Source organism: Lycorma delicatula, chromosome 5, assembly GCF_047948215.1.
Source record: "Lycorma delicatula isolate Av1 chromosome 5, ASM4794821v1, whole genome shotgun sequence".
Classification (NCBI taxonomy): domain Eukaryota; kingdom Metazoa; phylum Arthropoda; class Insecta; order Hemiptera; family Fulgoridae; genus Lycorma; species Lycorma delicatula.
The window spans coordinates 138865480-138882268 of NC_134459.1; the positions used below are offsets into that span (position 1 = coordinate 138865480).

At 29.4% G+C, this 16789-nt stretch overlaps 1 protein-coding gene across 7 annotated transcripts in view; it reads right to left on the reverse strand.

Moving 5' to 3' along the window:
- The window catches only part of GluClalpha (glycine receptor alpha 1), a 241254-nt gene that overhangs the window by 73642 nt on the left and 150823 nt on the right, over nucleotides 1–16789 (reverse strand). For 2 of the 7 annotated variants that reach the window (XM_075367152.1, XM_075367155.1), the window contains exon 4: nucleotides 9263–9330. The exons of 4 other annotated variants lie outside the window; for them this stretch is intronic. In XM_075367152.1, coding sequence (XP_075223267.1) covers nucleotides 9263–9330 — 68 coding nt within the window. Of the gene's footprint in view, nucleotides 1–9262; nucleotides 9331–16789 lie in introns of those variants that run through there. One more of the 7 variants, XM_075367157.1, reaches the window with a different exon arrangement.

A 16789-nucleotide genomic window follows, 5' to 3' on the forward strand; every position in this document is an offset into this window, starting at 1 on the left:
TATATATAATATATATATATATATATACTATATATATATATATATATATATATATATATATATATATATACTATATATATATATATATATATATATTTCACTATGTGTTTGAAGTCGAGTAATTAAAATAAATTTTGAAAGATCAAATTTTACTCCTTGATCATATTTCTTTTAACATATTCCATATCAATTTAAACCGAGTGGAAAAATGTAAATAATTAGGAGAGATTGTTATTACACGTGTAACTAAAAATACTTTTAAACATTCCCCCATAAAGCGGGAGAACGGTAACTACCGTATTAAAATAATTAACTGACATGCAGCAGGATAAAATCAGAGCTAATAAGACGTTATTTCAGCTTAGATAACAGTACTTTCTTTATCGTAATATTTAATTTGAATTAATTTTTTTCAAATAACATTTTGTCCCTGACTTTACGGTTACATATTATTAATTAATTTTTTTTTTATACGACAAATTGAACCCGGCATATCGATGTTTTCTAATTACACGACTGCCCAAACAGGAATGCACTGTATTTATGGTGTATGTATGTTTGTTCCACCGTAGCAGCTCAACCGTTTAGATGTTTAACCTCGCGTTTGGAATCCTTATGTTACTGGGAGTGTCATAGGCTCTATATATATATATATATATATATATATATATGTAATTGTGGAGATTGTGTATGTTGGAGATTGTGGAAAGAACAAACTTTAATGAACTGAATTAATGAACTGTGAGCCTCTATCACTGCGTGAAACGTGTTTGAACTGAATGATTCGAATGAATAATATTACAAAAATGATAGAATTAAATTTACGTTAAATAATTTAAAAAAATTTAATAAATTTAAAAAAAGTATGTTTAATAATAACAGGCTTACCGTGGGGTCTCCGTGTGAGAGTGGAGTGGTGAGGTGACGCGAGCAACTCGTGCGAGGATATACCGATCATCACCAACTGGTAACAAACGGGGTGCCCTCGGGGCGCTGTTTTGGGAGGTGTAATGGGTTACTCTTATAATCTTCTAATAGCACCCCATTAAACTCTTACAATCTTATAATTGCGAACACTCGTCCGATTTTCAAAACTCAAACGGGATATTCGTAGTAGATGAAAAGGCTAAATTTTGCATGCATCAGGTACACTGTCGATTTAACAGATCACGGTTATTCGGAAATGTTATATCTTCACAACTAATCTTCCTATTTTCAAAATTCAAAGGAGTTACTTCTTAGTATGATACAAAATCACGATGGAACCAAACCAGAACAAAAATTAATCGATATACTCAGAAATGGACCTTATTTAAAGCTGCATAGCATACGAGTGTATTGTATACAAAGCAACAGCTATTACTAGAAATTAATGTGAAAGCAGTATTTAATTAAATAAAATAATGGGTGACCAATCAACTTTCACACAGTTTTAGTTTGTTTAAATATATTTTTCATCCTGTAGAAACAACAGACATTTAAGATTGTCTAATGATTAAGTTCTCACCTGGTTTTACATAGATAAGAAAATTGTGTCCTTTGATGAAAATTTTTAAATGCGCCCGAGAGTAGGCTCTAAGTAGTAATTACACTATACTAAAGAGCGGGAATTAGGCTATATGTATATAAATGTAAAGAATTAGAAAAAAATTATACATATACAAAATTGTCATCCACACGTCTTTAATTTCCTGTATTAAACACAATTTTTTTTTTGCAGTCGTGTTTTTTAATATTTATTTTTTGTTATTAATTAAAATAATTTTTTTACTAAAACAGATATTAGAAAACAGCCGAAATATTGAAAACCTATCTCCCAAGAATTCATCGAGGACAATAAAAAAGATAGTTACTTTTTTCTTGTTTCACGAAAGGTTAAGGAACCTAAAACGGGTACGTGTCTTTAATTTTTTTTTTAATTTTTAGAACAAAATCCTCAGTAGTCAAATAAAATCCCAGCTGATAAGAGAAAAAAATACAAGACTAATCGCGATTTTTTTTTTACTATTATTAGAAAGTAGAAACTTCAAATCATCGTCGATGATTTGAAGATGAATTGAAGTACACTACAATAAAAGCGACTCTATCGCTTTAGAAGACTATCGGGAAAGTAAACGTTAATTACTTTTTTTTAAATCTACCTCTATAACATTATTATTATTCGGTTATTTCGAAGTCATATATATTTTTACAGAAACTATAACTATTTGAATTGTTCATTTTATAAGGTTAAGAACAAAACGTATCATTATTCAAATAAAGTGTATTATAACCTCTTAATAAATACGAACGTTGTATAAGTAAGGAACTGCAAATTTTAAATTAAAATTTAATTGGTGTTAATTGTCAATAATAAGAGTTAAATTTTTATTAATCGCATAACCAATTTATCCTTAGTTTCAACAACATTATTAAAATTCTTATATATTATTTCTATGTAAAAAAAAAATTGTTTACGTCATTTTTTAATTAGCTTTCCTTCATTGTTATAGATGATATTTAAAAAAATTAATATAAATGTATATGTACATAAAATAACTGAAACGTAATATTTCTATAAAACTTCCAATATACGTTTTTATTTTTACCGAACATAGCTTAAAATTTATTAAAAAAACAACGGAGTATTTTATTTTAATTCCCCGGTAGAAATAAAAATAACAAAATGTAATAAAAATAAGATTTTCTGAAACTTAATATTTACATTATTTTAACAAAATTTAGCAATAATTTAAAACAAATATAAAGGTTTTACATTTAGAATGAGATTTAATAGTCAATTTAATGACAACTGATTTTATTTTTTAACGAATGATAGATATCTCGGTAATATTTTTGTCGCTATTTCTACCGTATATTAAAACTACTCAGAAAAAACATTTTTTTTGATATCCTTCAACTTTTTATTCAATTTTTATAAACGAGTCATCGTCGTCAATTTAGTAGATGCTGTTAATAACATAAAAAAGTTCATTCCAGACAGGCAATTTATTATTCATGCCGCTATCACCAAACCTTAAAATAAATCGCCATACTTTTAAATGCTATACCTACATTTTAATCTAAATATAGCTGCATACATACTAATAAACTATTTTTTTTTTGTCAAAATACTATATTATGCACCTCTAGCTTTCTAATAATTTAAATATGAGAAATTACTTTTTAACTATTCAGACTGTGTAACTTTAAAGACTGTGTAGTATACGTTTATATATTTTATGATAAAAAAATACAATTATAAACAAAAATACTTAATTTATAATTATTACCAATTTTTAAAGCAAATATTACAGTATTTTTAATAAATATAAAACAGTATGTGAATTGAGTCGGGTGGATACGGTTTTTCTTCTTTGTAAAAAGTAAAAGTTTAGTAATTACCGATTAGGAATCTATTTTTATTTTATTTTTACATTATTAAAATTAAGCGGCAGTGGGAAGTTGTATCTGTTCGGTCAGTACTCCCTATTTCTAATTATCTAATTATAATAAACCCAAAACAGTATCTCAAATATATAAAATTTTTCTGTGATAAATAGTAATGAACTCGAATGAGAGAGCATTCGCTTGGATTTGCAAAAAGCATCCGAAGCGAAACCTATCCACGATTTTTTGTATTACTTTAAGGAGATTTTAGAAAATATCTCGTAATATATATGATACGTTATTTAGTTTTACGGTGGTTTGAACGGCGTTCGTGGATCTTTTTTTTAACGAAAAAAATATGAATTTTAAACTAAGGTGGGCGTGTTTATTAATTAAATTCTGGAAAACTTTCACTGAGGCTTTAGAAACATTTAAAAAGTTATCTGGAGTAATATGTGAACCGTATAAGATGTTATAAACGTTTAATTACTTCAAATTAGAATGTTTAACGATGAGAAATACCTTTATGTCGATCGTCAAGCTATAATGTCCAATGCTCGTCAATGATCGTCAAGCTATATGTCGACAATGTCCATATTATAATCAGAAAAAATCGTCGGTTAACGATTTGAATTGAAGTTTTAAAAAAATTGGGAAATAGAAAAAACCGTTTGTAACATTTGATTTCGACTGAAAAGCTGAATACTGATTGGATTGTGGAAAATTTTGTCCCTACTGCCGAACAAAAAAACAACGATAAAATCATGTTGCGGTCGGTCAGAAGTTTTCAATAAATTACAAGACTAAAACCTTTTAAAATATAATATTTCTAACAGCTGATTCGACGAGAGTGAGGACGGTAGATCGTTGTCACAGCGGCTGTGAAAATAATTTGTCGAACCTAAATAAATCTCGATTGAACGGCTCCGACACCAAGATCGATTACATTTTAACCGAAAGAGTGTCATTCTTTCCGCGAAATCAAACGGTTGACAAAAACTTTTGTTCGATTTTAACGGGTTTATGGAATAGGAAATTTGAGAGAAACGACCGTTGGCTTAGGCCAATATTTTGGTACAAGCGCTTTGTATAAACGCAGAACACGGTTAGACCTAATAATAATCTATTCCGATGCGTTTCTGTAACTTTTTTCTAATAACTGTCGTGATTTCCACCGGTTTTAATGGAATTCTACTTTCCTTCAAAATTCTTTCCGGAGTTTTTCTTTCATAAGATTTTACAAATCGAAATTACGGAAACTTACTTAAATCTTTCCGGTTTTTCTTGAATTTCATACATCGGAAAATAAAAAAATTCTTATCGTATAAAAATATTTTTTTATTTAGTACAAAGTTCAAAAAAGTATTTTTTGTTTAAACAAATCTTTCATGATAGCATACTATAGTTATCTGATCGGGCAGTTTACCAAAACAATTAATTCAATTATAAAATAAGATTTAAGTTCAGAAATTGTTTAATTAAAATCTTACATAGATGGTCATATCGACTGTTAACGATCATCGTCAGCAGAGACTATCGATGGGTAGTAGTTTCAACAATTATTGATCGTTTAACGATCGAAGTGGCGACAATATTGTAATTTTACGAAATATTTTCTGTACACCGTTTTTGGTGGGTAATTTACTTATTTTCACAGTAACTGTTGACTATGTACCGCTAACGAAAACCATAATGAATTTTTTATAGCGTGCTTCGAAAAAATAACAAAAAGAAATTAAAATTTATTATTAAATTTACGTTACAATAGATTTTTGACCGGAAAAAATCGAAATTTCATCAATAAAAATCGTTGTTAGCGAAAAATATTTCTCTAGCGCGTTTTTAATGAAAGATTTTAATTGTTCTATAAACTAGGACACTGAAATTATGTTAAAAATTTAAGCAAGGCTCTTTTCAGCCGAGAAAAAGCCTCTTGAATGAATATATTAATTTTCAAGAAATTATAACTACTTGCTAGTATGTAAAGAAAAAGAAGATTTATAATTGAAATGAAAACAGGCATTGCCTACAAAGAAAAACCGAATTGGCGTAAAAATCTTTGATAAAAAAAGTATACGCCTTTTCTAAATACAACTTTAAAAATTTGAATATCAACAAAAATTTTTATAATCCGTAACTACAATGATGTCTATCGACTTTTATTCCACCATTTTTATAAATTATCGACTACAATTTGGTTTTTTTTTTAAATACGTTTTTGAAAGTTAATTTTTTTTTTCAATTTCCTATTCACGTATAGTTAATTTATCGTACATGACGACTTATATTTAACCTTTCTGTTTATAATACTATTTCTATATTTGTTTTTTAGCTAATTTTGCATACCAACATTATTTTTTTACACGATTAAAAATAATATTTGAGTACAATATCAATTAATAGTAAAAATAAAACAAAAATAAATAATTTACTTAGATAAGAATATTATTAATTTAACTGTTATAAATGCCATAATATAAAAATGCAAAATGCAAAAAAACTAATAATTATAATAATATTAAATGACAAACAAAAATTTAAAGCGCACGCATTTACTGGAAAAAATCAAACGAGCAAAATCAACGAGCAATGAACATAATTAGTAATTCTTTTAATAACAGGTTGCGATTATACTCGGATAAAATTTTTATTAAAATTATTAAAGAAAGTCCTTTTAAAAATTGTAGACTAGATCAAACGATCCTAAGTTACAACAAAAATGACGAAAAAATTGTGTTATATATCACGAACTGTATTAAATGATTAAGTTAAGATTTTATTTTAAATTAGCGTACATGACGATAAAGTAATTCATGAAGGGTGCTGGAAAAAAGAAATAAAGTAAAAATAATAGGTAAATTTTTCTATTCACCCTAAATTGATAGTCTTTATTTTAACTTCAGCAGTTTAAGAAGAGATATATATTTAAGAAAATACCGATTAATATGAAAAATAAATCAAGCTGACTTTTACCGATTAGAACATAGAAACTCATGAAGTTTGAATATTATCTCTGTTTTAAGAAAATTTACTCAAGATATATATAACGAAAAAACAATTAATAATATTAAAAAAAAAAAAAATAATAATAATAAACTTTGTGAAAAGTTACAACGTGCATGTTAAAACTACGTACATATATTAAAAATATAAAATACAAGTTCTTATGCAAAATATATGAAAATGTAGATGTGACTACGGATTTTATAAAAATTAAATTATTTGTTAACTTAAAGAAGACTAATGGATTCGGATGAGAACTATACGAGATCGGTTTGATATATCGTCCGGCGTAAATAATAAATACTTATAAATTAGCAAGACACGAATTAATGAATGCAGCAAAAGGAGACCGTTTCGAGCTCACGTTGTAACTCTTAAGATTAATCTTGGAAGACGGAATTAATAAAAGTAAAGCTACTTCTATGCCGTTTGTAGATAATAAGAATATATATTTGTGGAACATAATAATATTTTAGCAAATATAGATCTGTAAAATATAGATGGCTTCAACTATTGTGGAATACCGACAAAGGAAAGCTCCAAAACGGAAAACAAACGGATGTCGTCTTGTCATTTACTTTACGACGGTATATAGAAGAACGATACAAGATTTGAAAGCGTAGTAAGAATTAAGGGAACACATCAGAGATGTTCGGGGATTTCGTTTCTAGACAAATTTTATAATTAGAAATGCTTTATGGTATGGATTCGTGTAAAAAGTAAACTTTAATTTTAAAATAAAAAAGTAAAATGATAGTTATGAAATGGGGTAAAAGTAAGATTACTGTATATTAAATGTTATATACCAGAAATTAAAAAAAAAAAACTTTTATTTACGCAGAAAAATTACAAAGGTTGAAAAACAACAAAGAACATATTAAAACTGGATCGAAAAAACAAAGGGCCTGTACACAGAAAAGTAATGTACTAATGTAAAATACAAATTTAAAAATTAAACACAATATATATATGTATAAAAAGTGTAGCGCTAGCTTTACGGCAATGTAACATATATTATGGCAGAAAGACGAATATTAAACGCTATTGAAACGTAATATAATAAAATACTGAAAAGGTGGCTCTTTAAAATTAGAAACAAGGAATTTCACAATCGATGAAAAAAGAACACCGGGATGAATTTATCCTAGAAGATGAGCCGGGTCTGTAAATCATACGTTATGATATCTGGATCAGTTAATTTACAAACGGAAAGTAAAAGTTGTTCGGAAAATAAAGGTTAAAATACATAAGTAAAGAAAAAAAATTCAAAAATTTACGACTGCGTAAAAATAAACAGATTAAAAAAATAGATCGGAACAAATAAGTCTCATCAAACCGGTTAGGACCGACGATAGAAAAATTATCGGTTAAATAAAGTAGACTTTAACGTTGAACAACCGAATGGGTTAATGAATGAATTCGTTCATTTAACGGCGTTCTTCAGGTCAAGCCGAAGCGAATCCTATTAAAAGATCGGTTTGATTTTATCTGATCATTTAACTTTTACGTTTTGTTAGGTCATATCTTCGAATTAACGCAGACACCTCAACACACACTGAAAATACATTAATGGGAACTTTTCCATTGCTACCGCCCGGTCGTGGCGTAGGCGCCACGACGATATCATTTGGTACGGAAGATCTAGGTACATTCATATTAATCAGCTATATTTAGCTATAGACGTATATTACATACAGTAGGTCTCTTCTTCCCGTTGCGTATCAACGTATCAGGATACGAATACGTGAGTTTCATTATGGTCTTTCATTTAACCGTAACAATTCGGGCCGAATCATCAACTTCGTGTTTTATTTATAGAAATAAAACTTAAACGATATAGATACGACTGTGAAAGCACCTTTGCGCCGTCAATAATCTGAGTGAATATAGGACTGCAAAAGGCTATGCACCTTTTAAGAGAAAGGCTGTCATAAAATGAAACGATTACCTATCGATTAACTAATAAATCGAAATAATATTTTTTTTATTTGTAATGTTAACATAGAATACAGTTCGCGATACAAAATATGAATGTTTTAATGAATGCATATCGACAAATAAATAATTTTGTTTTTTATAATCTTATAATGTACGGTCAAAAAACATAAAGCGATCAAAACAGAATATAGAAAATAAAAACATAGAACTAACAATGCGATGCTCTCTACAGAAACTATACGCTCGCTCGATCGTTGTGTACTATTATAAATAATTTTAATTATTATTTTTTTTAGTAATAATTAAAATAGGCTTTAAGGCTATTTTATATCAATCGATCACAGTCAATCAAACAGAATCAGCAGGCGTAATTAATAATTTTACATAATCATTGACAAAACTATTCATTCCATTACACTTACCTCTAATTATTTACTTCCACCGGTCGATTCGATCAGCACTGTAGTTTAGAGCAAAGATCTAAGGCGAGCGAAAAATATATTTACGATCGGCCTAAATTCATATATCTAGAGAAGAATCCCGGAGAAATCGATCCGGCAGAGCGAAACGGCAGGCGAGACTGTCGCTACTGAAACGCATGCCGTCAGTTCATCGGTAGTCATATTTATCAGCAAGCCGACTACCGATCGAATAACCGATGATGCTCGGGTGAAAACAACTTCGCTGTGATCTAACGACATTCGTATCTGCAGCAACCGTTTCCACCAATCGATCACACATCGATAACGTCTACCCTAATCGATAAACTCATTATCCGGAACCTTATGTCCGAGAATCTTCTCTAGATATTACCCAAACAAAATACCTACTTTAGGCCTATCGTATCATATGTATTTACTTCCCAGGCGAAACGCAATATTTTTTTTTTTTTTTTAATGACAAGTCATTTTCTCGATAGTGTAGTTTTATAATCCTTCATCCGCTTACTTACCATTTTGATGTCGCTAATCGTGGCGATGCTTCTCACAAATAGGTTAACCCGTACAATTGCTGGACCATCTACAGAGGATTAATAAAAATTAATGTTTAACTTAATTATATATAAATACATCACTATTCACAAACATACACACACACAACACAAATATACAAATACATACTCAGTAGAGATGAAGATAACATTACTATATTACGAATTTATATATTTTTTTTTTATAAAATAAAATAATAAAATAAATACAACTTCATATTAAACAGTACATAACGATCATAAGATAGGAAAAATACAAGATATATTGCTACCCGTCGCGTTCGTTTGGTGTTCTTTAGAATGTATTCCAAATTTTTATTTGATGGCTGCGTTTGAGTATAATCCACTTTTTTATATATAATAAAAGTTATATTAAATTTTTAAACTTTTTTTTATTAAAAGAATGTAATATTTATTTATTGAATAAATTAATACGTAGATAAATCTTTATTTATTTATTATTATTATTATTATTATTATTATTATTATTATTATTATTATTATTATTATTTTTATTATTATTATTTTGATTTAAAAGTGTATGTTTTTTAATCCGATAACAGAAAAAAGGAAATTTACGTTATTGATCATCAGTACATAAAATGTAATTTAGAAATAGATTTGATTTAAAATATTTCACGTCATTTTTAAAATCAGAAATATGATTACAATACGAGTAACAAACATTTTTATCGACCTCTTTTAATGCAATTGTAATGCTGAAACGGTAGATTACATCGATATAAAATTAAAAACTTGTAAAACATAACATTAAACTGGGGTTAATCTAGATTTGTCAGTTCTAAATCACAGCGCAGTTTTTAAATTTCCAAAAATATGTTTCAGTTTTCTCATAATTTCCTTCCCTAATCGATATTAAATTTTTAAAAAAATTACGATTTACGATTTATCTTGTCTCAATTTTCTTTGTATGCAACTTTCGTTCGATGTATTAAATTCAAAAAATACATTCGCAAAATTTTTATTCTTTTAGTTATTTAAAAGAACGTTTCATTTCTTATGTATGATTTATAAACACGTGGTGGGAAAACCGATCGAAAGACTTTAGTTCGGTGAACTCAATTTAACGATACTAAGAGAATTTCTTTTTTAAATAAATACATAGATACATTAGATAAATAAATAGGCCGATACAGAACTTTTATGTACACGGTGTTTTTCAGTACTATTCTGTCAATTGAAATTTAACTATTTATTATGTAATAGTGTTTACTGTTATTTCAGAAACGCTGCAAATTAATTACATATATTTAGATTATTACATTTTAATGTTATTATTATTATTACTATTATATATAAAATTAATATATATAAAAAATAAATAAAATCTTTTAATTTGTAAGCTTCATTTTTATAGTATCGTTTTAAAATTGTTCTGTTACACATATGTAAAACTATCGCGTACGTTTATTTTTATAAAACCACACCCAGTTAAAAAAATTCACTAATTATCGATTCGAGAAAAAAAATAATATGTCAGTTAAGCAAATATATCATTTCAATTACATGAGGAATTGCATTTTAATATTTTTAAAATTATTTTGGTAATGTGTCATATAATAACGGTTAAAGCATAAACTAATCGCATACATGCAGTAAAAGCGATTGTACCACTCTTTATAAGACTATTTTTCTCTAGCACAAAGTACACATACAAAGTATGTATAGCCTCATCAGGAATAACCGATATGGTTTAACATATTACAATCAATATATACATCTACAATAATAAATATTCTGAAACAAAAGGCAAAATTACGGTACGACAGGAGTAAATAATAATTATATAATATCAGCCCTTTTTTTCATCAATCTTCTTTACGGCTGGAGTTCAGTATTTTACTGGTAACTAGTTTTTTATATATAAAAACTAAACATTATAGATAATATGTATTAAAGTTTTAGTAATGAAAGATAACATCTGAAATTAAGCTGTTAAAATTTTGTAAAAAAAATATGTTAAAAAAATCACATTATAGTAGAACTAAAACTAGCCATTGAAAATATATTATTTTATTAAAAACTCATTTAATTAACAAAAAGTGTCTTTTACATTTAACCACAAACATGATTTGATATATACTACGTGGTTTCTAAGGTCTGTAATATCAATAAAACAATTTCAAAATAGTTCATGAATTGAAATATGAACTTTTAACTTTTATTTAAATTTCAGGTTGTTTCATTCATTATTTTGGTAATTGAATATTTTTCAAATAAAAATTATTAACTATGTTCCTAAGTGAACATGAACAATTAATTAATTAAATTAAGTGTTCCTAATTAAAAAAATTTCCACTTTAAAAAAAAGGAAAGTTTTAAAACAGAAATTAAAAAATGTATTCGTCTGTAAATTTAGTTTAATAATTACTAAGAAAGAGAAAATTATATGAAAACATTAATTATTTTAAAAATTGCCCGATAATCCACAATACTGACTTATGTGAAACAGTTACCTCTTTCTTATATGAACTATTCCGAACGAAAATCATTTATTTTTAAGAGCAGTCTAGAATATTTGCACTTGTTTCTCTCCAGCACAACAAACCTCATAATTTATTTAAAAAAATAATTGTTCAATCTTTTCTATTTTCTTAATAGATAAGATTACAGATTCACAGTCGAATACTTTTATTTTTTTCTTGTAGAACTGTTTATTACAATTACAAAAACCTCATTTCGATACGATTATTTAGGATGGAGGTAGGAGCAAGCGATTAGGGAATCGGAATAAATCTCTGACTTTAGTATTTTTACGGAAATAATAATAAAAAAAAGAAATATTTAGATTCATTGTAACTGTACCGTTCTTTAAAATGAAACTAGGAATAAGTCAGAAGAAGTAATGAATGGTATGCATTCATCGCCGGGGGAAAAATCCAATCTAAATATAAACAATAGTTATAAAAAAAAAATTATAATGAACCGAGACAGAACGGAAAGATAATGAGTCAAATATTAAGATCGGGGAACGCAATATACTATAGCGCAGAATTTTGTTCTTTAGGTATTAAAATTATAAAGGATATAAAAGTAAGAAAGATATCCGAAGTAAATCCGAGCAAGAAAGATGAATTTTCATGCAAAAAAGAATAGAAATTAATTAAAGAAATTAAATTTCTTAAAATACCTATAATAAATATGGCGATTCACGGCAGTAAAATACGGAAAATATAATTAAAGATTTCTTAATTATGATTGTACAAGAGGAATTAAAAAAATTATAGGCCGTGTTATTGAAATCTAATTTTTGCAGCTATAAATAAGCGAAAGCTACAGCCGTCGCCCGCTTCTAAGCTCCCCGGTCCACGTTCAAAGAACGCCCGTTCTTCACCCCTTTACACTGTAGTCCGTTGATCCAACTGATCGTATAACACCGCTGATTTTACACCGACAATTCACAGTTTATTCTTACTAATTTATTTTATTATTCTTTTATTTATATTTTAGATATTTTGTTATATGCAATTGATCAATCCTGCGTAATATTTATATTCTCCCTACTTCCTTCGTTTCACCGCTGAAAAAATCATCCTTTTTGTGAAGTGTTCACGTGAAACATTTGCTCGTTATTATATTAAATTTTATGAAAACTTACTGTTAAATTGCCGAAATAATTTCTGAAAAATAATATCGTTTATTTATTATTATTGTTATTATTATTACTTTTATTATTATTATGCTACTTTTATTATTATGGAAGACCACGCGTCTTATGCTGATCTCCAAGGGCAAAGGAAACCCAGAGTCATCGTTCTCCAACCGCCTCTGTATATGTTTGACGCAGCTGGGAAGGTATTAGAAAAGATATTAAAAGAGAGACTAGTTATCGGCCATGAATCGGGTAGTTTAAAAACAGTAAGATTTAAAAAAAATAGCAGATTAAAATGAATTACTTTCCGGTAGGGTCGGTCGACCCTAGATGGAATTCATCAGGTTGTTGAGGCAAGCAGAGAACCACAACCATTTCTAGCGCCGAGCGATGCAACAGGGTCAGCGCCTGGCTGGACGACCGTGAGCTGTCTCTAGTCCTCAGCAAGACGGAGATAGTGGTTGTTTTAATGTGAAGAAGCGTATTGACCCCATCCTCCTCTTGCGGGTCGGGAATGAAGTTGACGAGACCAAACCGGCCGCAAAATACCTCGGTATGGTAAACGACCGGAAACTCAGCTTTGCTGTGCAGTTAAGGAGAGTCACCGACAATACGGCAAGGGCCATAACCGCTCTTAGCCGGCTCATGGCAAATTTCTATGGACCGAGGGCTTGCAGACGATGACTGCTGATGTCGACGGTGCAATCCGTCCTGTAATAATGGAGCGAAAGTGACGGCCCAGGCGTTAAGATTTGAGAGAAACTGGAAGTGGCTGTAACGCCTCGCTATCTTTCGAGTCGCTTCCGCGTATCGGACGATTTTCTAGTCTGCCGTTCTGCTGGTCGCCAGCGTCATACCCGTTGCTCTTTTTCTAAGGAAGCACCAGGCGGCCTACAGAGGCGACGGGCAGGCGAGGAGCGGGAGACCATCATCGGGAAGGAACAAAGTCGCACCTTCCTCGCCTGGCAAAAGACCTGGGATCACGAAATCAGAGGACATGGACCGCAAGTTTTAACCCTCTGGTCAGACCGTGAAAAGAGCGGGGATATGAGGAGGTGGAGTAGTATTACGTGACCCGGCTTTTAACGGGTTACGTGTACATTCGCATACATACCATAGGGTATGAAGATAAGCTCCCTCCGACTGCCACTGTTACTTCGGTGTACGGGACGTACACGAAAGTAACACCTTTTTCGATTGTGTTCGATGGGTGGCAAATTGAGGGACACTAGGCGATATCGGAGCACTGGGCCCCCAATAATGTGGTTGCGATGATGCTCCGAGATCTGAGCAGCTGGGAGTGTGACCCGATTCGTCGGGAGTCATGAAAGACGACCTGGATAGTCTTGAGCCAAGTGCAAATTTGATGACAGCCTTCTCAATCTAAGATGGGAGGACTCAGCCCAAAGTAATGATAAAACGGTTCCGGACCGAATCATGTTAGAAAAGGGGACGGTTTAGCAGGTAGTCTATTGATAGCGGTTTGATAAAATCACCAATGGGAGTCCAGCACTCCGTGCGTAAATGTATTACCACTTCCTTCCCCCAAAAAAGAAAATTATTATTATTTCTATTACTTTTAGTGCATCCTTTAGGTTAGCGCTTAGAATTTTTAAAGATATTCGAGTAGGTTAGATCTCAATAGGTACGTAATTTACGAACGTTTAGTAATACTTTTTACTAAACGGTTATCGTGCGATAAAAGTTACTATCGTAACTTTGATACAGTAGAAAGAAAATGAAAATATAACTGAAAGAAAATCGGAACAGCGAACAATTTTGAAAAAGGTACGATTAATTTTTTTTTTTATGAATTACTTTGCTTTTTTACTTTGCATTTTCATCTACCTGTAGAAATGTAGTTGTATAAAGATAAACATAATTGTCGATAATCTATCCGGGCCAGTAATTAGTCTATTTTTTATTATTAATTAGTTTACGAATCTCTTATAAACACGAAAGTAATTTAAGTATATATTCTAGCGATTACAGTAAAACGTTTAACAATTTATGTCGATATAATACATTCTAAAACTTATACGAAGACCGAATGAATCGAATTTATCCATAGAATAAATTTCTACACGTTAATAATAAATCTGTTTTTTTTTTTTCTTTTTTGAGGACATCGAGAAGTCTAATGTAGATGTGACAAGACCGTTCCGTGCAGAACTCAACAGCGAATAGATACGTTTACAAAGTGACGCCTAAATTTCCCACATAACAACTTTCTCGGTGTCTAGTATCAACTTTTAATAAAGATTGCTAAAATTTGTACAACAGTAATCTTTTTTCACACGACTCTCACCGTCAGTAATCTATATACAAATACAAAAAGATATCGTTTTTTCTTTCATTACACCACACAAAATTATGAGTTATTTGAAAACAGAAAACATTAAAACGTTAAATATTATTTTTATAATTAAAAAAATAAGAGTATTAATTTTAAATAATCTTTATAATATTTATTTAAATTTAATTTTGGAGTTTACGGTCTTTTTTTGAAATTTTAAACTGAAAAAAATTATGCGATTTTCTATAAAATTCTATCTTTTCCTTCACAAAATTTGTGAAATTATAAGTAGTATATCGCTAGTGGACCGAAAGAAAAAAGTGAAGCTATAACAAATACAAAATTTCACCACCAAAACCCATATCGCAAAATATATTAATATAAATTTAGGTAGGTCGAAATAAAGACATCTAAAGGCGATTAAGGGAGGAGAAAAATTTGTGACAAAATCTTGTAAAGTGACTTATTACGTCGATAGACAGTGTATTGTTAGGGGTCCGATACTACCGGTTGTCAAATGGGCAGAGTCTCGTCTGTCAAGCTAATTTGCATTCATATAAAAAACCAGTAAAAGACAGTGTATTGTTACGTAAAATTTAGCCGATTCTGTAATAAAAAAATCTGTGTAAGAAAAATATACAGAAAATAAATTTTAAACAAAACTAACACAAAAACCGTTTAAAAATATTCTTACCTAAAATCTAAAACTAGATAGATGTCAATCTCGATCGTTAAACAGCCATCATCGGTAGACACCGGGGGAAAATAAGAATACGTAAATAAATTAAGTAAACAAAAGAGAAAATAAGAAATATTAATCTAAAAATAAACAGTTCTTATGAAACACTCAAAACGATTTTTTTTATAAGTGTTTTTACAACAAGAAAACTACAAACATCTGCTTTCATTTTAGGCGATATCAATAAACAGCGTAAATTTATTTTAGAAATATCCAAACTATGAAACCTTCGCTCGCCAAGACTTTAATGCACATCTCTTATACAGATCGGATAGATAAAACTTATTATGAAACAAAAGGGTAACAGGTACCTTAAACTGGGTGAAGAGATAGTTCCAAAATTTAAGGAAAGGGAAGATAATTAATAAATTTAAAATTCAATAGTGATGTATTACATATAGGTCTACCATTATCGTACTACAATGAGATTTCTGCATATAAAATACTAGCTTTAGGTTTAGTTGTCGTTTAAAATTCTATTATTATTTCTTCTCTTTTTTCTCTTGTTTATCTACTTATATTCTTTTATAAAGCTTTTCTTCAGTGACTGTTACTGATGATGGTTTAAAGATAAATATGACTATCTAGTTTTTGAATTTAAGTTAAAGAAATCTTCAAATGGTTTTCAGCATAATCTTATTTTCCAGCTCTTTATTTTGGCTGTAGAAAAAGATAAAAATTGAACCAGCTGAGAAATATAAGCGAAGATGTAGGACATAGGATTCGGAAATTGCGTAATAATTTGCAAACAGAGATTTTAGTCGAAGTTGTACCTAACTATCAATTTATCAGAAACTATAATAAGATTAAGATCTTATAAATATATATGTCCGTTATATC